General features: G+C 37.9%; 2 protein-coding genes across 2 annotated transcripts; both read right to left on the bottom strand.

The window, feature by feature from the left end:
- Positions 1–677: 677 nt before the first annotated feature.
- On the bottom strand, positions 678–16,000 carry LOC142949501 (integrin alpha-M-like). The gene is made up of 31 exons (XM_076091178.1): positions 15,918–16,000; positions 13,728–13,845; positions 13,283–13,374; positions 13,076–13,143; positions 12,849–12,963; positions 12,594–12,724; positions 12,351–12,493; positions 12,022–12,169; positions 11,606–11,735; positions 11,418–11,491; positions 9,822–9,939; positions 9,500–9,642; positions 8,781–8,927; positions 8,253–8,450; positions 7,673–7,803; positions 6,961–7,118; positions 6,704–6,870; positions 5,982–6,098; positions 5,271–5,341; positions 5,053–5,194; positions 4,548–4,646; positions 4,292–4,371; positions 4,075–4,155; positions 3,866–3,941; positions 3,531–3,638; positions 3,380–3,421; positions 3,161–3,286; positions 2,946–3,059; positions 2,806–2,838; positions 2,580–2,690; positions 678–2,405 (listed from the first exon to the last, which is right to left on the bottom strand). Exons 1-31 carry the CDS (start codon positions 15,967–15,969, stop codon positions 2,175–2,177), a joined length of 3,564 nt encoding a protein of 1,187 aa, XP_075947293.1. The 5' UTR covers positions 15,970–16,000; the 3' UTR covers positions 678–2,174.
- Positions 16,001–17,769: 1,769 nt separating this feature from the next.
- Positions 17,770–20,450, bottom strand: LOC142950043 (nicotinate-nucleotide pyrophosphorylase [carboxylating]-like). The gene is made up of 4 exons (XM_076091949.1): positions 20,198–20,450; positions 18,622–18,932; positions 18,105–18,236; positions 17,770–17,981 (listed from the first exon to the last, which is right to left on the bottom strand). The coding sequence occupies exons 1-4, from the start codon at positions 20,448–20,450 to the stop codon at positions 17,772–17,774; spliced, it is 906 nt and encodes a 301-aa protein (XP_075948064.1). The 3' UTR covers positions 17,770–17,771.
- Between the last annotated feature and the right edge of the window lie 1,229 nt (positions 20,451–21,679).

Raw genomic sequence — 21,679 nt, 5'->3', positions numbered from 1 at the left:
TCGGCCCGGTTTGTGACAGCAATAATACAAAAAACAGGAATTCTGAAAGATTCTAATCATTATTTTTCCTTGTATAGTGTTAGAGTGTCGGGAATAAATAATCTTATTCTTTCAGTGTAAGTAGTCACTGAGGTTGTAGAAGTAGTCCAGGTTATGTTGAATTCTTCTTTCAACCCATAGACTAAAGTATTCCCCTCAACAACACAGCAGTTTTATTGTTACTTTCTCAATGTCAATGTATCTTATGCAACTGATGGCACGGCCAGCATGTGTGACGAGTGAGCTACTCTGGGGCTTCGGTCACACTGATGCCAGGGTGCAAAGTGCTTGGTGCTTTGCCAACACACTGAAAGGCAAACCACAGCTAACTGAAGCAAACGTCACAAACTCATTTAAAGAAATCTGTTTAAATCATCAAGATATATGTTTAAAGGCTTCCTTGCATTTATTTTCAGTTTGTTTTTTTACTACTTGTTTTTCTACAGCTGCATTTCTGTATAAAAATGACAACATATATGAGATGCCATTTTTCTGGACAGGTTGTCAGTGAAAAGATAATATATTTTTACTTTATCTCTTGCAAGTAAATGGGTGTTTTGTTTAAAACTGGCGCATCATAGAATGATACATGACAAACACAAGATAATACAATATTCAATCTCTCACAGACACAGTGGGATTGTTGAGGGTTTTTATTAATAGAAAGCATAAACACTGCCCCAACAAGATAATCTAAGGGCATAAGAAAAAAATATATATATACTGTACAGACACAATGGAAGGCCAAAAAGTTCATCATACTGCTCCTGTTAACACAACATTATACTTGTTTTTTCCCTGTGGCCTGAAATGTAAAATGTTATTTCGTAAGTAATTTGAAGGTTTACTTTACAGGAATTGTTGCTTACTTTTTGTATATACAACATTCAAAGACAAAGTTTGATTAATTGTGACTGCCTTTCAGGCTGGAAGATACCCCTTAAGCTGCTCCTCCTTTAGACAGACGCAGCAGTTTCTACCATTGATTTTCTCTGCACTCGCTTGGCAATTATACACACAATTTTGTGTACTTTGTTGTAAAGTGGTTCAAACCAAATGACTGCTGCTTATAAAAACAATGTTTTGCAGGCTCACTAATTAACAATGCATTAGACTTACCACTGCATTCACACAAGTTATACATTTTCAGAAGCACTCGGCTATAATACAAGTAGAACTCACATTTGCTCAATAAATACTGTGCAGGGGGGGTTCAGGGCTGATTTAAAACTGTTGCAGTGTTGAGCCATTTTCAACACATGAAATGTCAATTGATGTGAATCATCACAGCTCAGTCATATCATTTAGTGAATAGCTCAAAAAAACATGCCTCTTTAATATTAATACTATATATAAAAGCATTTCACCATGTTATGATTTGACAAAAACAATGAACAAAAAACAGCTTTTTCCAGAGATTTCGTTTGATCCGGTGCCTCTACCTATACCTGCTGTAGCTATGGAACGTCGGTCACATGATATACAGTTTGCTGTATGTAGAGGGGAGATTATAATCTTTGTCTCTGTTAAAAGTCTGGCATGTGATGTGAATGTCCACTGACCCCTGGTTTTCCCAGTCGACGCTGTGTGACCACGTTCACAGACAGCTGATGTTTCTGGTGTTCATTCAGTCACTTGTTCAGCGTCCTTGCTGTTTTACTGTTATTGCGTGTGATGAAATACATCATGCATTTTTTTTCCCCCAGGGGAATCTGGGGGGTTTTGATCTCCCCCATGATACCAGACCAGCACTTACCATGTGACCAAAGTTTCATACTTAGTCACCTCAATCATAACTGAACAAATGCTACTTGCTGAGGAAGACTGAGATGCAGTTGACAGCACTGGAGAAAGCTAATAATCTCCTCGCGCCAGCTCTTTTTAAAACCCTCAAAATTAAAGAGTGGAGTATTTACTTACATATTTTATGCCATAGAACAAAATGTTAAAATCTCTTAAGCTTGTGTTGCCAACAGACCTTATAAAGCCCATTTAAAAAAACAAAAAACGCATTGACTTTGAGATGAGGGAACTGGAAGTACAAAAATTCTAACTGATTTCCTGGCAACTCATTCTTGCAGCACTCTTTAATGACCTCCTGTGCATGCTGCATGCATTATAATTCAGTCAACCCACTAATCCAGTCCCTCCTCTGTATCAGATGGTGGGGTGCTGTCGTTTACCTCACCATCATCAAGAAGCGCATCTTCCTCTGAAGGTTTGTCACATTTGCCGTTAGTCTCCGATTGGCTGTCTATTCTGTTGGTGGGGGCAGATGTGGACTGTGTAGGGGTGTCCGCCTGAAGAGCAGCGTCGTCGTCCTGCTCTTGATAATAATCAAGCGTTTTCCTCTTAAAGCAACCCAACTTATGACAGACACAAGAATATCATTAGACCAAACACCACAGAGGCACATTTTGCAGCAGAAAAGTATAATTTAAACGTTATTTGATCAGTTACTAACATTCAAGCAACAGCTCGAAGTTTCTCTTGGATAGAAGTTTTTCTTGTATTAATTAAATTTGTAAATCGACTCTCACCTTAAACATGATGACAGTGATTATGATCAGAAGCAACAGTCCCAGTCCAACTCCAGTTGAAATGATCAGCAGTTGATCCGGGAGGATTATGAACTCAACCCGAACTTCAGTCTGTTAGCAGAGAATATACAATTGTTCAAAGTGGGGCCTCTATATATGTGAATGAGGATCTAAAATGTCTTGTATATAAAATAGTTGTGGCTGCTTATTTGTAGACTGAATGTACCCATTTCAGCGTTGGATCGTTGTTGGACTTCTCCTGCGTAAAACCATATTTATTTTGTTAATATATACAGTATATTATCCTGAAAAACAAAAAAAGCAATATCTTTAAAATGGCATAACTGTGGTCAAACGTGAACATACCTGTTGTTTATGAGAGTCCAGCACATATCGTCGCTTGTCATAGTTGACGTGTATAAAGCTTTTAAATTTAACCTCTCCGCCATCTCCAGTATATCGTTTAAGAAAGGCAATATTCTGCAAAGTAAGAGTGTGTCAGTTCATGATATATTCACCACTTTCAATGGTATATGTGGTATGTATACTCTGTGTGTGTGTGTGTGTGCGTTGCTACGTACTGCTGCATACTGTTTGAGATCCCTGAATTGTACGTCTCCTGACAATGTGAACTCAGTGGGTGATTCACTGTCCAGGACGAAACTGTCACACACTATGATTTTACAATATTTTTCTGGCGAACAGTACTGTAACACAGCAACAGTTAATTTTATTAAGGGATTTGTAATTCCACAACATGTTCAGTTAGAATATTTTGATACTGAATATGTTTTACTTACTTCAGATTTTGTGTCAGTAATGCCTGTGCATTGAGTTTTGTTCTAAAAAATAAAAATAAAAAGGTAATTAAGGACACATGAAGGATTTGTAATTCTATAGAAAGCAGCAGTATGATCAAGTAAAAGTAGCGTTCTGTCAGTCGCTAGTTACCTGCTGGACAAAGACTTGATAGTTTGTCATTTCAAAGTTATGTTCCAGTTTAGTTGGGAAGAACAGGGACACTTTGACAGGAAAGTTCTTGAAACCAATATTTTCTATCTGCAAGAGTGAGAGACAGTTGCTCCATTTTAAAAGAATAGTTTGACATTTTGGGAATTACACCCTCTTGCTGTGGCAACAGTGCTAGCCACTGCACCACCATGCAGCTCCTCACATGTAGCCAAACAATCAGCAAAGGCAGGTCTAAAATTGCAGCATGATCAGTAAGCTACTTAATGATTAGTTGAAATTTGCTTTGCTTGTTGCACAGTAATTTACTGCCTCACCTTGTATATAGCAACTATTTGTTTTGTTCCAGTATCCTCTGTTGTGAAATTCAGATAGTTGATAGGGTCTTCTTTCCTGTAAAGTGTACAGGATAATCACAACATGCAGGTAGCTGTAGGATATTATTACCACTGACTGGATAATAAATGTAACAATTTAAATTATAAAAATGACTAGGCATATATAAGAACTACAGTTCAGAACTTACACTATTACTGCCATTTTTATTTCAAATTGCACTGGGATGCTTTTGGTCAGGAAAGCAATCCTGGTGGAGTTTGTATTATCGCTGAGGATGTAAAAAGCATTTCTTGTGAATATTAAACAGGCAATATGTAATGATATAGTAATCAATCATATTTTAGTAATACATAGACAATGTTTGGCTACGGTCTGTGTGTTGGATTGTATGAGAAAGCCGCTACCTTTCACCAGTAATGTTTATCGTAATTGTGTCATCCCACTCATACTCAGTCATGATGTGGAAAGCAGTTCTGAATGTTGCCTTCACAGGAAAAAAGAAAATGATGTTAGATGTGAGTGAAAGAGAAAATATCGAAATGAGAGAAGTTGCCTATGTTGTAACTATCACAGGTTCAGGCAGTCGGTCACAGTTCTTGATTTCTGAAAATAGCGAAACTTCTGTCTGGGATGAGGGCGTCCGGGTGCAATATGACTCACGGCTGATCTGCTGCGAAACACAGGGCGGCTGACACCACATGTAGTTCTGTCAAGTACTCCTTCTAGATCGTGACAGCTGTGGACTGTTGGTCGTGTTGCCTGTTTTAGGAAAAAAATATGAATTGAGACACTCTGGAATAAAAGCTTTTAGTTTGAATTCAATGCTGTCACGTTTGTGATGTTTTAGTTCAAGCTTTCAGGCAAGTCTAAAGATTTCAAACGACATTCGTTCTCACGGTCTGATGTTTTGATCAGTAACACCTCTGACAACCCACACATCCTGAATGGGTTTTCTTCATCTACTTTTTTAGTGGCACAGAACTTGTGAAAGAAGCATTGCAGTAGTTTTGCACTTGACATCAGGGGAGGTTAATTAAATGAACGTCTTTCTGACAGATGTTATTTATGATATAATTTAAAATTAGTATCATAACTTCTAATAAGCAGTAAAGTTGGAACAAGCAGATGTACAGTTGTAGACATAAACGTTTAACTTTAAAGTTACCTCTATAAGAGTCATCCTAGAGAAGGAGAGGCCTCTGGGATAGTGCATTGTTAGGCTGGTGTGGTAGGAGTCATCACCATGATTGGACAGTTTAACAGACACGTTGAAGTAATTATCTTTTGCCACCAATAATGTTGGAGTCCTAAGAGAAAGAGAGTAAATGTGGTCATATGATGTTAATGTTACAGTTGTGTGCTGTGTTTATAATTTATACATACGTGAAGTTGAAATCCACATCAAGTTCGGCAATACAGGTGTCATTTTTTCTACAATGCTTTTCAAAGGGAATCTGTAATAAAAGGAAATGTCTGTTCAGGTCATTGTTGAAAATGCAGAGCCATTCAGAAAACAATGGTAACAAAGACAGGATTCCTTTGGAACACAATGAACAAACCAGACCTTGTTACCAGACAAATTCATTATTAGTCACAGGTGATATGACTGAAACGTAACAGGAACGCCTCTGCACTTTCCATCTACCACCACAATTAATGTGCCAGACTCTAAGGCTGGCAATGGTAGTTTACTGCTCCACCACTTTGGTCACAACTAAAATTTCTCAACAAATTTTGGATGTACATTTTGCACATTGTTTGAATTAATCAGAGAAGTAATTTCAAATTTCTTGCCAATATAACCACAAAAAAGTAAGATACAAAAGTTTTACGTTTCTAGCTAGCCTGGAAAAAATACCACTATTTGGCTAATTCAGATCTTTAGTAACTCAAGGCAGTCTGTGAAAGTGAAACAAATTGACAAAGTCATAGTTGCATCCGAAAAAAACAAATTCCATTTCACCTCCTAGATCCTTTTCTTTATGTTTTCACAAATGTCTCACAGATTGATTTTGGGACATGTAAAGAGAAAATCAGCAAGGATTCAAATGAATGTGACTGCCTGCAGCCTTTTGCTGAAGTCACTGTACATACCTCAACAATAGCCGGCATTTTGCAGTCCATATTCAGGACGGCAATCGCACTCTCACTGTCAACTTGGGAGAATTTTAATTTGATGAGGATGGGTGATAATGTGTCTTTCACACATTTCTGCAAGAAAAAGACAAGTCATTGCTTATTGTTGAAGCACAGACAAAAAGCAGACACTTATATTTTGAAAATTGTGTTTCAACATTAAGCTAAAGTACTAAATAATGCATTAGTGTATTACAATTATTATTATTACTGTTTTGTTTTTTGGTGATTAAGCTGACAAATAAGTCAGCATCTGATTTTACAAACTAAATTTCTGATAAAGAAAGAAAAGGTGTTGCTACACGGGCAGGTAGGTTGGTGCAAATATTTTCTATTTATATATATATAACAAGTGTAGAAGTTTTAATACAAGTCATTATCAGAAAATGTTCTTGTCTTTGAAGACAAAATTGAACACAATTTTGAGGAATCTGTACCATAAAGAGTCCTTAGAACACTTGCCCAAAGCATATTAATTTTGGCATCTTAATCACTGTAACCAAAAAAAGTGAATCAATACATTTGACAAAACCTTTGTGGATTTAAAGTGTGTTGTGTGGGTTAGTGGAAATATCTAGGAATTAACTAGCTGAGGTATAGAGACATGGATGAAATTTATAGAAGTACAGTTGGTCATAGCGGCATATGGGAGGGTGAATATTATCAATTAATCTTCATACTGGCATGAAGACGGAGTAGTTGAAGCAGGTATCCTTATCCCTTAGTTCGTAGGTAGAGATAAGATTTCTAGCTTTCTTGTTGGTTTGACTGAAGAAACCTCGATTTGTTTGTCTCATTGGATCCACATCGAGCATGTACGAGATGTTTAGGCTGGAGCTCATTCCCGCTGCAAAGGCATACATCAGGATTAAAATATTGATAGGGTGTGCTGTATCAGCAGCTGCTAATGAATCCCATTATTGGGTCAGGCCCGTACCTGGTTTGCTCTTTGTTGTTTCTACCATTTCAAAGCAGGCTGTTAGGGTCACCATTGGTAAAGTTTCATCTGTGTTGCTCAGACAGTCAATTTTGTCAGTACTTATCTTATTAGGTAGAAAAGACAGATGGGCAGTGACATTAAAGACGGTCCTGGACCTGAAAGAGATTCATCAAAAAGATGGATAATCAGACTTTGCACATGATATTTTCTGTAGGCTGATTGTTTACTTATGCATGAAGGATGGTTTAACAAGATCTCAGTACATGAATTTGAATTGTGGCTTCTGATTCATCCATTGAGTCAGCCATTTAAGTTGCTTGTATAGTAAATGATTGCCAGTTCTCTCCTTCATTCAGACATCAATAAGAGTCCTTCCACCTGATTGGTTGAAAACACCAAATATCATCTCAACTTTATTTTGGAATCCAAAAAATGTGTTCTTCTTTTGTTTAGTATACAATCATCTAGTTGATGTTCATGAAGTTCTACGGTTTCAAAAAGAGGCAAGTCACTTCATGTAAACACTCATCATGTACCATTAACAGTACATGATGATTGTTCTGGTCCGTACATTGTCTCATGGTGCTTGGTAGATTCTCGGTCAATGTGCTCAACTCTTTTGTTGTGAAAACTCAGCATTGAGATGTAGTCAGGCTTTGAAAGGGAAGGAGTTTGCAATTGTACAACATAATGTTCACAGAATCCATACCTTAAGACAACAGCAGAGCCCTGTGATCCGACTACAATATCTGGGAGTCCATCCTCTCCAAGGTCAATGTCCCCATCAATGGCTTGTCCAAAGAATCTCAGCCCAGGCTTTATTTGCTGTCCCATGATTCTCTGGAATAACATGGATTGGACAACTGAAACAGTGCATGATTTGCACACATATGAAAATACGTTCATTGGAGAGGGGGTTGCGTCAAATGCTGTGTGTTTAGTTATTTTGGTAGATGCCCAGTGTGAGACAGATACAGGTTTTTAAAGCTAAATACCAATATCACTGAAAAATACACTGATGAGAATCTTATTCTCTACTAAGCCATATTATTTAAAGGATGTCTTTGTTAGTTTTATTCAAAAGCCAGTTTATGTCTGATGTATTGGCAAACAAACTCATTTGTCAAACCCTCATGATGTTGATGCACTATCAATTATCAAAAATACACCTGCTCCAGGCAGAGTGACCACTCACCAAATCTGTGGCTGTTTTGTTCATGTATAGGGCCAACTACGTTTGTCTCAAAAATACAACAAAACAAAAAAGACAATGTTTTTCTTTGTCTCACCTGGCTGAAAGTGCTGCGTATCCCTCTGTGTCTGTCACCCAGGTAGATGTACACAGTCCCGGTGTTATCATCCTCAAGGGGGGCTCCAACAGCTACGTCTCGGAGTTGATCTCCATTTAAATCTGCAAGACTGGATATGGTGGAGCCAAATCTCCCCATGAATGGTGCAGTCACATTCAGTTCACTTATCAGTTGCATCTGTTGGAAATAAGAACATATGTTCATTTGTTAAGAGAATAATGCATTTATTAGCTCCCAGGAACCTCATTAATATTCAAACACTGGTTCTGAACCATAGACTGTATATAGGAAGTAGCTGTATTTACTGTGACCTCACCCATTGGTTTGAGGACTACGTGCTGAACAGGGCATTTTTCGGCAAACAAAATGTTAAAATTTACTTTTATGAACTGAAAAGACACTGTGAAAGGGTTAAAGTTGTAATAGCAAAACATGGTGAACTCCCAGATCGTGCAACGCCGTAGTAGCGAGCTGTCAATCACATAGTAGCCATTTATCACTGCCCACCTCATCAGTCAGTGTGTAGATGTAAATCTGGCCTTCTTTCTTTTCCTGATGCTGGTAAAACAGTGGAGCTCCCACCAGCAAGAAATCTGTGTTACCATCTGAGTTGACATCTACTGAGCACAGCTCTGCACCAAAGTAGGAACCAATCTGAAAAGTGAAGTTTATATCAATTAAGTTAAAAAAAAATGTATATCCCTTAACCATTTTTGAAAAGCCTACATGTATAAACATTTATTGTGCTTCGAACAACTGTTATTGTCTCACAGTTTTTCTTTAAGCAAAACTAGGTAGTGCAAGGAAGTGCTCTGGTTTCCTCCCTGCAACCACAGAAATAGGCCTTTGCACATTTTCATAAAGTTGCAACATCTCTAAATGCATTTTATCAAACAAATATACATGATTACTGTAAGGCAAAAAGAAGCCCGTCAGTTTAGTTTTCTGAGTCTGGGGTTTACAAGTTTTACTGAGTTATCTCAAAGGTAAAAATATGAACCTTCCTTTTTGCGACAAGCTGCTGTTCTTTGTGTACAAAGTAGGTTCATGAGAAATGTCCTAAAAAGGAAGGACGCTAGCTCTAATGGGATAACAAAAAGGCAATGGCAGATTCAGGAAAACATGCTGAGCATAGCACCCTTAAAGCTGAAAACTTTTTTTGTTCGGAATGTGTATAGTAAACCAGATTTTTAACAATAAATATAATTCTCAAGACAGTTACCGACCTGGTCCCCATCTATTCTTTGGGCCGCCTTCCAGTTCTTGCCATCGTGTCTGAAAAGTATGACCCGTCCTATGTGCTTAAATCTTGGTGCCCCCGTGAAATATAGAGGAACACTATTCTTCTCTCCAACAGAAAGTGAGTATCCTGCAACAGTGTCAGTCACATATGGTCAGATTGGAAACTGATAGAGGTAATTTACTGAGGCATGTGTTTTTGCCAAGCATCACCTCAAAGCATCAACATCTTTAATCAAATAAAAATATATTTTTTGAAATAAAGAAGCAGGTAATCTGAAAAGAAACTAACAACTGTATGTTCAGTACCCATGTAGGAGTCCATCAGCATTTGTGGATCATCAATTTGTGTTTCTTTTTGTTCATGAAGTTCTTGGAGAGAACCACACCAGCTGTTTGATCCCACTGAACCCAGAATCAATTTGTCCTGTTAAACAGAAATGTGCAGGTCCAGTCAGAGCACAGAGAGGAGTGGAATTACCAACAGTAATTATGTTCGGAGGAGACAGATCAACTGTGTCAGAGAAGAAATCATTTAACAGACATCCAAAAAGCTAAGAAACCAAATAAGCAAAAAACATGTAATCTCCATGCTAAAGTGGAGCATGCTAACTGTACATATTTAACTGTCAACATTGAATTGAGGGGGTTATGAGCAGTTAACATTAAGACGATGTCACACTTATGTTATACATGGTATTTAATGTTCATGGTTTGTTTGCTTGTTTAGTTTGAGGATTAAGCAGTTTTACAGATTTATAATGGCGATCTGCTGTAAAAATATTTTTGGGCCGCAGATTTTCTTTGGTTGTTTCAGTATCGCAGTTAGCTCCAACGATAAATCAACAAATAGTCTCTTTGTTTTAGATAGCTAGCATCATTCTCAGGCCACTATTTACCTTTTATTGCCACACTTCTGCTGAGTTCTTCCATTGGCCCAACTTTTACCCAGTTAGGGTACTGGATGGATGCTACATGTGTCAAAGAAGTCTACAGGATACTGCTTTTTAGCCTTATTTTAATAACCATTCCATGTATTTCGATTCACTAATTACGTCTCTATGTATTCTTTTTATGGTTATCGTTTCTACATAAATAACACTCGCCTGGAAACAAGTCTGACTTATTATGTTGCATTTCTGATAAAGTAAGCAGCTCAAGGCATGTTTGCTGCCAATACTTTTTTGATAACAAATGTAAATCTGAAACCTGTATTATCAAAACTCCCTTGTGGTTACTACCAGTTTTATTTTCAACTTAAATTGTCTGTACCAAACATCACTAGTTCAATTTTACCTTGATGGTGCGCTGTAATTTAAAACTCCTAAACCATTGATACCACACAGACAGGTCAAATGATTGTCCTGTTGTCCTCCTTGCAAAGTACAGTACACACATTGGAAAGGGGATACGACAACTATCCTACTTTTTCAGTCCTCCGGTTGTTTGTTATGGAACAGAGTTTGTAACAGTAAGATTGCAAGCTATTGCTGAATAGCTGAGAATCCTTCACTTATGCCATGAAAGTAGAAGATAACAGGCCATTCAATGTGGCACAGCAACTTAATTCATATATTATGAGACAATTGTACAAGATGCAGTCACCAATCTCTACAGGTGTATAATTGAGTTTAAAATGAAGGCAGATTACAAAGATGGCTGTGGTCAGATCAAGGGCGCTGAGTCTGCTTTCACAACTTGAAACAGCAAACGCTGTGAATTTAAGAACTTGGAATATGGAATAGGAAGTGGGGAAGGGACCACTGGGCCCCCACTTTATGTATTGGCCCAAATTGGTATTGCAAGATGGTCTCTAGACATAAATGCTTTTTATTAACTAGATCAAATATTGCTGTTTAAAGATACTGTTTACCTGACCCTTTACAGATTTTTGATTTTACTCACGTTGTAGAAGGCAGCACTGAATCCACTCTGAGACATTTCATTGGTCATATTGCCTGCCTGAGCCACTTTTGAGCCTAAACAGAAACCATTAGCAATTCATGTTGCCATTGCAGAGGTTCTTCAGGGAGATAAAAATTATTTTTGTAACACTATTGTACGGGAAGAAAATAAACTGAATAGAACATCACCTTCCATTTTAAAGATCTTCTTCTGAAAGTTTTCCAGTACTCCTTTCAGTCCGTCATAGTTCTCAATTTTGAAGGCATTTTTGTGTTCTGAAGCAATGGCTCTGAATAATTCCATTTCAACATTTTTGACCTGAAACCAGAATGCTTCTTGAAAAAAATGTAGTATCCAGAGTACAATGTCAGCTAGATAAACAATATGATTGTGTACAAATTGAATTCGTACAAGTTTTACTAGACAAAATATTTTTAAAAAGTTCTGATGTTGTGCATTTCTGAGAAGTATGACTGTGTATTATCTGCATAGTGGTACAGTTGTAAGACTTGATCCCTGAGGAATTACACGTGTGACTGTTTTAGCTGAATAAATAGATTTATCAGACAGAGTAATGAGACATGTATATCACATCACAGCTTACCCCAATGACAAAGCGAATTATGTTTTTCTCATCATATTTTTTAATAATGCCGTCGTTTGAATCGCTGGGATCTCCATCCGTAATTAGTACCACAACTTTAGTTGCATCAGGAGAAGCACCTGCCATTGGGTTTTCCAAAATATGATCCCTGAAACAAATGTAAAAGTAGCATTAAGAAAATAAATAAATAACCCTTCATCCATAAATTAACATTTATTATTTCAACAAATAAGATGCTCATAAGTATAGTTATATTGTGCAAGTTCTTTAATGTTTTTTAAATGTTATTCAGTTAGAATTTGAAAACTTTTTTACATAACTGAACTTACAACACAAATCTGAGGGCTCCATGTGTATTGGTGAGAGACCTCATATGGGGTTCATTCATAAGTTGGTTGCGATCAGTACCAGCTGTGTAGTCGTTGAAGTCAAAAACTTTTCGAGGTGTGTTGGAGAACTGAACTGCTGCAAACTGAAAAAAGCAGACAAGATCATATAGTATGCAATGTTATGTGCATATAATTCAACAAACAAATGCTATTAACGCTTTCATTTTGCAGTAGCACACAGACCTTGATTGATGAGTTCTTAAGGCTGTTCATTATATCCACTATAAAATCTTTATTTTTGTTGAACTCTGCTTCGGTCATACTCAATGATCCATCAAATAGAAAGACAAGGTCCACTGACTTTTTTGTGCATCCTGAAAAAAGTGAAAAGGATATTTAGTCAGGACAAGGGCATTGAGAATGTTATTTCAGTGCAGGAAGAATAAGTTGTAATAACCACAGAGTTGTAGAAGTTTACACTCTCCAGGTGTCTTTTACCTTGGAAAGCAGGTCTGAAAGAGGAGATTGCCTGAAGTTGATTTGTGATGTTGTAGCACTCGCTGTTCACATAGGAGTTCCCATTACATTCATGGACTACACTTGGACTGCACACCTAGATCCGAACATATGAGGTGAAAGAAATTGATTCATCATACAGATTTTTTTTGCTCAGAACCTGTCACAGAGTAAGTGTATTTGCGATTGAGCTTTGTGATTTTTCTCACAGTGAATTCGGAGCGTTTGGAGTCTTCAGCTATCGACAGGCCAAAGTGCTTGACTGGTATTGTTGTCTCTGTTAGAGAAATATCGGTGACAGTAGCATTTCATTTGGCATTTCATATTTCTGCATTGTTGGACACTGTATGTTTTCATGTTTTTTTATTAAAGGATTCATTGTATAATATTGAAAAAAAAAATAGGGATTTACATACTTTCAGGGTTGAAGCACTGGATCTTGCGGTTTTGGTCGGGTTTACATATGCTGCCAGATCCATTTAGCCGCAGCGGTGCAGTTACGATTATCCTGTGAAGTGTTTAATCATTTTAGTGGCCAGGCTTACATGAGCGCCCACAGTTTTAACTAAAGGCAAAACAAGGCTTCTGCTGTTGTCAGCATTATCTCTTTGTAATGCAACAGGAAGGTGAGTCACAGCAAGCAATATCATTCAACTCCTCTGAACTACGTGTTCAGAGGAGCTAATGATAAAGTAAACCAGAATGATCTTCCTTACACTTAAAGTATATATAAAAAAGGAAACCATGGATGGCTAATAGAAATTTGATGACTTTCACTTTATGAGTAATCACGATTTTGACAATTTCAGGACAGCAACACGACATATCAACTGAACCACCAAGCTGCAAATGGAAACTTACCCTTTGTTCGTGCCAGACATGAATTGAAGCACTTTGTATCCAAAGAAATCCTTTTGTTCCCCAGTATAGACATCTGGAGTTTTCATATCAATGTTGAACGTCAAAGAGACAGGGATGGCTGCAATTTGTGAGAAAAAGACCACATATCCAAGTTTTGGCAAATGGACTTGATTTGTTTCGTTCTATCTTAATCTAAATAGGTGGCAACTAATTTGAAATTTATAAACGATCAGAATTTGAGAAATATGAAATAACATTACTGTTTTAGAAATAATGTTATATTTCAAAGATTGGCTAGTAATCTAACGTTGCCAAGCATTCATCACTACAGTTGTTCTTTATGATAATTAATAATTAATAAATTGTTTAGGTCTGCACAACCCACTTTTTACATTTAAGAATATATTTCTAGAAAAAGAAAATTATAAATACAGTTCAAATATAGGAAATGTAGCTAATGTGTAAAATACTGCCAAAGGAAATCTGAAAATATATATAAAGTATATCTTTAATCCTGCCTTTTTCATGGTGCACTTACTTTATACATGTAGTCATGTGGCTGCATCAAGAGCGCCATCGTTCACATACATAATAAACATATCTAACTATAGGGGACAGATCAGGGCCAAATCAAGCCCAGTTGACACCAGAATATATTACTTGAAAACGTCGGATTTTACAAAGTTAACATAACTACACATCGTGACACTCAAGGTGGTTGCTATAGTGTTATTCTTAACTCCACCGATCTAGCATTGCACTCCTAATACATTATCAGCTTCTGGATGGACTGTTTAAATAAGGATCAAATTTGATGCAGCAAAATTGAAACTTCCTTGTGTCAAAACCCATAGATTGTATATAAGAAGTGGACGTAGGCACCGTGACGTCACCCATTGATTTATGGACTGCCGCTTTCTCATAGACATCTTTTTGTAACCAGATAGTCGCTCCCAGGTGGCCAGTAGAGGGAATGCAAGTTTAACAAACTTCTGCATTGACTTTACCTTTTTTTACCTTTTCAGACCAGGAGGTTGGCACTTGACAAAACCCAGCGACTGCATTACCCACAATGCCACTCGTTTGCAACAATTTGGTCGGAGATCTGTGTGTGATGTGCAGTAGTGGCTATTGCTTAAGCTGCTAGCCTTAAGCAAAGATGAGGAGTGGGTTACAGAGGTCTGGAAAGCTTACTTCTTTCTAAGTCCACACATCCAGATTTTTGAAATTTTCAATCTTCAGACCCAACCGAGTTTATCAGATGTCACACACAAAATATACTACACAAAAAAAATATCTCACTTAGTTTCTCCAATAACCTTTCTGCCATTGTTGTTGAACTTACTTCAAATTCTGGTGTGCTACGTACATTCAAGTGCTTAATTGCATTATGCAAATATGTGCTATTAATTCTGAGGGAACACATAACCACAAATCTAAAGAATGCCAGATGCTCCGTATCTGCTGGATGTGTAAATAGCCAACTTTACAAACAACTTTGCCATCACACCCATATAGTGATTTTGTGTCAATGTTGTAATTACAGCCTATAAAAAAAGTCACTTAATGCAGGAAAAACCTTCAGTGTGCTCAGCTCTTTCGGCCATTATATGTTGTTCTTTTAACATATTGTTTGGATTTAGAGGGTCAGTTCACCTAAATCACATAACAATTCCTCTTGTATCGCTAGTTGTATTGATAGATTTGTTTTGTTTTTTTGTGCTGAAGTTTTGAAATATTCCCGAGTGCTGCTCATAAACATTTTAAAAATTACATTTTAAAATCTGAAAAACAATTTGTTTCTTTAAAACCACGGACCTTTCAGTTTTTATTGGCACCATGTCTTCTGTAAAAAGTAGTTTCACCACGATGGATTTCCTGAGCTTTTGCACTCAGCACACATCAAACTGAGTGTTGAAACTTAAATGATTGAATATGATCAAATCTGTATCGTGAACATTTAAGTAAACAATAAAAAAACAAACACCCACTTTCCAACGTTTTCCAACGTTGCAAAAAAATGCAATTTTTTTTTGTTATTTTACCCTCCCAAAAGGAGCTCACACAACATCAAACATCTCTCAAGGGTTTTAGCCTCAAAATCACCTTCAAGTCTTACCCTACACACATCAAACATCCCTATCTTTCCTTTGGTAGATAAATATTGTTCATCAAAATTTGAGATCTTACCAACAGCCACCATGTAGGTGAGCAGGAAGATGCGACGCTGCCCATGCATCATTCTCTCCAGACTAACAATCCTGCTACAACTGCTTGAGACATGTGACTGTGCAATACTTCCTGTCTTGTTTTTTTTTAAATTAGGGTGTTTCCGTTGCAGGTGGTTACGACATTTCTGCTCGCACAGCAATGTCTTTTTCCTCATTCTTCCCCTTTCTCTTGTAATTCCTAAATCCCTCATTTTGCACCTTATTATTATTGGTATTCTTAGCACAGGCGTCTGTCATATTGGTTTAACATCTTTAAATTAGCCTGGACCCCAAAACACACATTTTGGTCAACCTCCACAACATGTATACACTATAATAAGAAGGATTTACTGAGAACAAGACTGCTTCACTGTAATTGTTGTGCTTAGGACAATTAAAGCCTTAACTCCACCGCCATGCAGTTCTAACCAGCGTTGCACCAACGTGCTGGAGACATATTAAGAGCAAGAGACTCTAAACGAAAAGACTTCGAGATGAAAGACTTATATAATATTTTCTTTATAAATAACTTGATCATTTGATTTGTGTGTGTATATGTACACCTTGAGGAGAACTCCTGGGATTAAGATTAAATTTATTAACATCTAATTTGGAAGTTTTCATCCAAAATGTTATTTTATGTTAAATTCTGTTTGTCAAACTAATGGTGGCTTATGGCGTAAGGTGGGTACCATCATTCTTTTATAATAATGTATGGGTTCATAAATCATAATTGAACTACTAATAATAGTGACATCAATTTATATTAATTAATTATTATTTATTAAATCTGCTACCAGCAACAACGCTACAACATTGTAGCGGGAACAGGAATTAAACCACCAACCATTCATTCCTATCCATAGGTATATACATTTTTACAGTTTTCTTTTTTACTATATCATTCATAGTCTGATTTATAGAACATTGTACTCTTAAAAACATGGCAAATATGTATTGTTTTTAATGCTGTTGACAGTATTTTCTGATTTATGGAGTGAAACAAAGAAATCCCAAACTTGAACCTGGCTTTATCCCATTTTCAGATTTGTGTTCTTGAAATGTAATCAAATTAGCACACATTTGATAAGATAATGCCTTATTTGCATATTTAAACATACACCAACAGCTCACAACATACTTTGAGTAAAGTTATGTTGATTTTTTACCTCTGGAAAAGAACCTGGAGGTTCCGGTTTCACTTTGGCTGCCTGGGATGTCTGTAGATTATACAAAAATAATCTGGACATATTTTCTAGAAAGAAATGAGGCTGTTGTATTTTTCAATGATGTGAGCACTATTCACCTCCATTGTGTGTGGGGTGGCAGCAGATGTTAAACCTCAAAACGGGGAAAACTAAAACAAAATTATATGCGTGGCTAGACACCACTATTAGAAAATATTTCAAGTGAGAAGAAAAATGTTTGGTTGGGACATATTATAGGTTGCCTGCTAACCTATAATTTTTCTTAATTGTCCTTTTATTCTGTATGTCTTTGATATCTCTGCTGATTAATTTTAACTTATAACTGCTGTTTCTCTATGGCAATGCAGCTTTGCATATTTTGCTTTTCGAAGAACTATAAAATCTTCATTGAACCTACACGGCCCTGGCAAAGAAGCAAGTTCAAGCTTGTTTCTGTTTTCATTTTATTAAATGACTGACAACACAGTGAGCAAACAGGATGTGATCTGTTTCTTGTTTCTCATGCTTTAGAAGCAGAAGATAACTGTAATTGGAGCTGTTCTGGGAAAAAACTGAACACACTAAAAAGAAGTCTCCTCTATTTATCAGAACAATATCTCACACCATTGTCTACATTGTTTACTGTATCATCCTTGCAGGCTTGAGTTAACAACAGGCTTTTGAACCTTGAGAGAAAAGTCCACAACTGGGCATCCCTGTGTTATGCAGCCCAGAGAAATGATGTCCACATATGGGGACAAATACAAAGCCAAGTTCTCTGGAGTCACTCCTCCACTGGCCTCGATCAGTAGTGTTGGGAACTCCTCTTTCAGTGCATGAGCTGCACCATGGAGCTCCTATGGTGAGAGACACGTGGAGAAGGGATGTATTGTCTCATATAGTGGTTAAGTGGCAGGGCGAGTTCAAACCAGGCAATTAAAAGAAGCGATCGGGGCTTGTGTTATTTCCATAATCTTTACCTGAGGTTGAAAGTTGTCCAGCATAACAATGTCTGCTCCAGCTCCAGCTGCCTCTCTGCCCTCCTCTGCAGAGCGGCACTCCACCTCAATCTTACTGCTGAAGCCAGACACTGACCGGGCAGCTTTCACAGCCTGGAGAACAAACATGGTGGATTTTTTTGTTGAACATATTGTATTGTAAGCACATCTGACTTTAGGACAGATGTCATTCTTTGTCAAACATTGTCTGTCGACTAACTTCCTAAAAAAAACTTGATTGCAACATACCATACATATACATAAATACACGAAAAAGGAAGACTATCTGTGAGTTTTTTACCTTTTGCCAGTTATTTTGAAATTTTTTGAATGCTATAAACAGAGGGGTAATATATTTAAACTTTTTCAAGTTTTTTTTTCTTTTGAACATGCTTAACTTGTAGAGGTTTGTGGTGTTTCTTTTTCAATGAGATGTGAGAACAAACATTGTACGAGCCATTGCCCGATCTCTGGTGCAGCTGAGAGTACCTGTGAGTACCTGTGTGATACTTCCTGATGCCCAGACATGGTTGTCCTTCAGCATCACCATTCCACTCAAGTCCTGTCTATGCATGGACACACTGCCAACCAGCATGGCGTACTTTTCCACCAGACGAAAGCCCGGAGTGGTTTTGCGTGTGCCAGCCACTTCTCCATGCCAGCCTCTCACTGTTGCCATTGCCTGGAGCTGAGAACAGCGTGTGGCGATCCCCGAGGCCCGGGCCAGGCAGTTGAGAGCCGGCCTTTCCCCGAGGAGGAGGCACCTTGCTGGGCCTCTCACCACAGCAGTCAGCGTGATGGCATTTGGACCTGTTGAGGGGAGACAAAGATATTGGAGGATTCAGAGTTCAGAGAGTTTGACCATGAGTATAACCATTGGATTCTAGCAGCCACTGGTAACCAATGCAGGGTACGGAGTAACAGTGTAGTGCGGGAGAACTTGGCTAGGTTGAAGACTGCTGCATTCTGGACGAACGGCAGAGGTTGGATGGTGCCTCCAGGAGCAAGTTCCAGTAATATACTGCCCACATTCTGGGCTGAGAATTGATCTTAAGTGATGTAAATGACATGAACCTTAATATGTGCAAGATGAAGGAGCTAGTCATTGATTTTGAAAAAGAAACTAGACGCATCTTGAGTTTTCACCACAAGTCAGCAGGTTTCCACTGCTCTTACAAATATCTTGGGGCCAGTTCCTTGTTTTATGCTGCAGTAAAGAGCATAACAACCAATGATAGGAACAGGATTAAAGGGCACTCCAACTATTTTGTGCTGCACTGTCATTAAGTTGGTAGACCCACAAGAGACATATTTAAAAAAAAAAAAAAAAAAGAATATTTAAAACTGACGCAGCAGAAACTGAGATATCCCGACTTTTTAGTCAACACGCTGGATAAATTTCCATAATGCAACTCGGTACTGTAGCATCTTTTGTTGAACTCTGTGCCCGGTCAATCACCATGATGATATTAGTTTAATTTCCTCAGACTCTAAAACGTTCTGAAGGCAAACTTTTTTTCTCTGGCTGAGTTAACTGACCTTCATGTGAAAATTGTGTCTTGTCATATTTGCTTGTTTTCTGAGATATTTTGCCACCTGCAAAAGTTCTCAGACGACTCTGCAATCGTCGGCCTCATCACGGACGGGGATGACAGAGAATACAGAGAACTGAACCAGGACGTTATAGGCTGGTGCCAGCAGAACCGCCTCCAGATCAACTCAGGGAAAACCAAAGAGCTGGTGGTGAACTTTCGCCCCCTGCACCAGTCAACATCCAGGGAATGGACATTGAGATGGTGATATCTTACAAGTACCTGGGTGTTCACCTGAAGAGTGAACTGGACTGGACAGACAACACAAACACTATACAAAAAGGGACAAAGCAGACTCTATCTGCTGATTGTGCTATAGTTTGTGATTTATTGTTAGTAGTGGCAGTATGTCTTTGATATGTGGACTGCTGTCCGACTGGTGCATCTTTTGTCCAAACGAGCAAACTAGTTTCCCCTCTAGGGATTTATACATTTATCTAATCTAATATCTTGGTGCTTTGGAAGACAATGTGTAATACCTACCAATCTCAGCTCCCTCTGGATGAATCCAGTCCACGGTGCATCCGACCTCAGTGAACACTGCTGTGAAGAAGGGGCTCCCTGCCAGGACACTGTGTGGTGTTTTACACAGCAACCGTGCCTCGACCTCCTGTGACCCCACGCACACTCCTGCCAGGTCAAAGTTTGGTGTGTCCTCTGCCAGCCACTCTCGTGCCAGCCGGGTCAGCGTGTGAGGTGGGATGGAGTGTGCTGCTTTGTGCGAGGGCCGAGACATTCTGATACATGCGTAAATGGAGGAAACTAGTAACTTGTTGTTCCACTTGACATGAAAGAGGAAACTAATAGATAAAAAGTGAAGTAACTCAAGGTGCTTTCTTGTCTCTCAATGACTGTGAAATTCAGAAAATTCTGTGCTATGTGCTGTAGATGACACTTTAAAAGTTTAATGATAAATTTGTATTGTTCCTCTCACTCTGTTTCCATAAGAGATTGACAGTGGAGCAAAGCAACAACTGCAAGAACACCAAATCCAACTTAAAAAGTATTTTAAAAGCTGCACAACACTGCACACACTGACCTCAATTCTTGTGGTCTTTTCTGACTTGATTTTATTGACAAACACCAATTTTTGATGTGCTATTTGTGTGTAGCATTGTATTGGGTGTCTTGTATGTTCTTTATGGTATATCTTTGTATTATGTCTTTTCCTTTTACTATGTTATTGTCTTGTCCTTGTTGACCTGCTAAGGGACTGCAGATGCAAATTAGCTTAAGCTACAATCTGGTACAGTGCATTGAATGGTGACATATGTTTAAACTGTACATGGTCCCTTTTAAATAAATAATAAAAAAGCAGATATTACACTTATTATAAAGTCTCATAAGCATGAGTAGAAAAACAAGAAGCCTGTATGTTGAGACTACATTCAACCAATCAGTTTCACAGCACCTCACCCACCAAATTCCTTTTTTATGTTCAACTATACTGACAAATTATAGGAAAACCCTACATTTTCACTTAAGAAGTCAGTGCTGTATCATAACCTACAACTAGGTAAGAGTTTAAAAGGAATTATTACAACCACAGCATATTCTGTCACACATGGACTAGTTCACCAGTCCAAGATTGAAAAGCACAAATAAATGCAAATGAGATATATTTACTTACTTCCTTCAATGGCTGTCCGATTTCTGTTCGTTCACAGACTGTAGAGTTGTACTACTGAGCACAAAGAGCCATTGGAAAAACGTGACATGGAATTTGACCCTGTGTTCACATTGGAATGTTGACAAGCTATCTAAGAGTTAGGACTTAACATTGATTGTTTAAATCAATGCTGATTCACAGGTCAGAATGCATATTTGGAAAAATAAATGGAAGTAAATTCACGTTTTAAGTCCATGCAGCTGAGCAAAATATATGCATAACTTGCTGTAGGCCTGCTAACCCACAGGCATTGCATGACAAACTACAAAATGCAACTCTTTTGTATTAGGGATACA

The sequence above is a fragment of the Anarhichas minor genome, unplaced genomic scaffold (assembly GCF_050575085.1).
Source record: "Anarhichas minor isolate MPS153535 unplaced genomic scaffold, ASM5057508v1 ptg000014l, whole genome shotgun sequence".
NCBI classification, from domain to species: Eukaryota; Metazoa; Chordata; class Actinopteri; order Perciformes; family Anarhichadidae; genus Anarhichas; species Anarhichas minor.
This window is presented reverse-complemented; position numbering and strand designations above follow the sequence as displayed.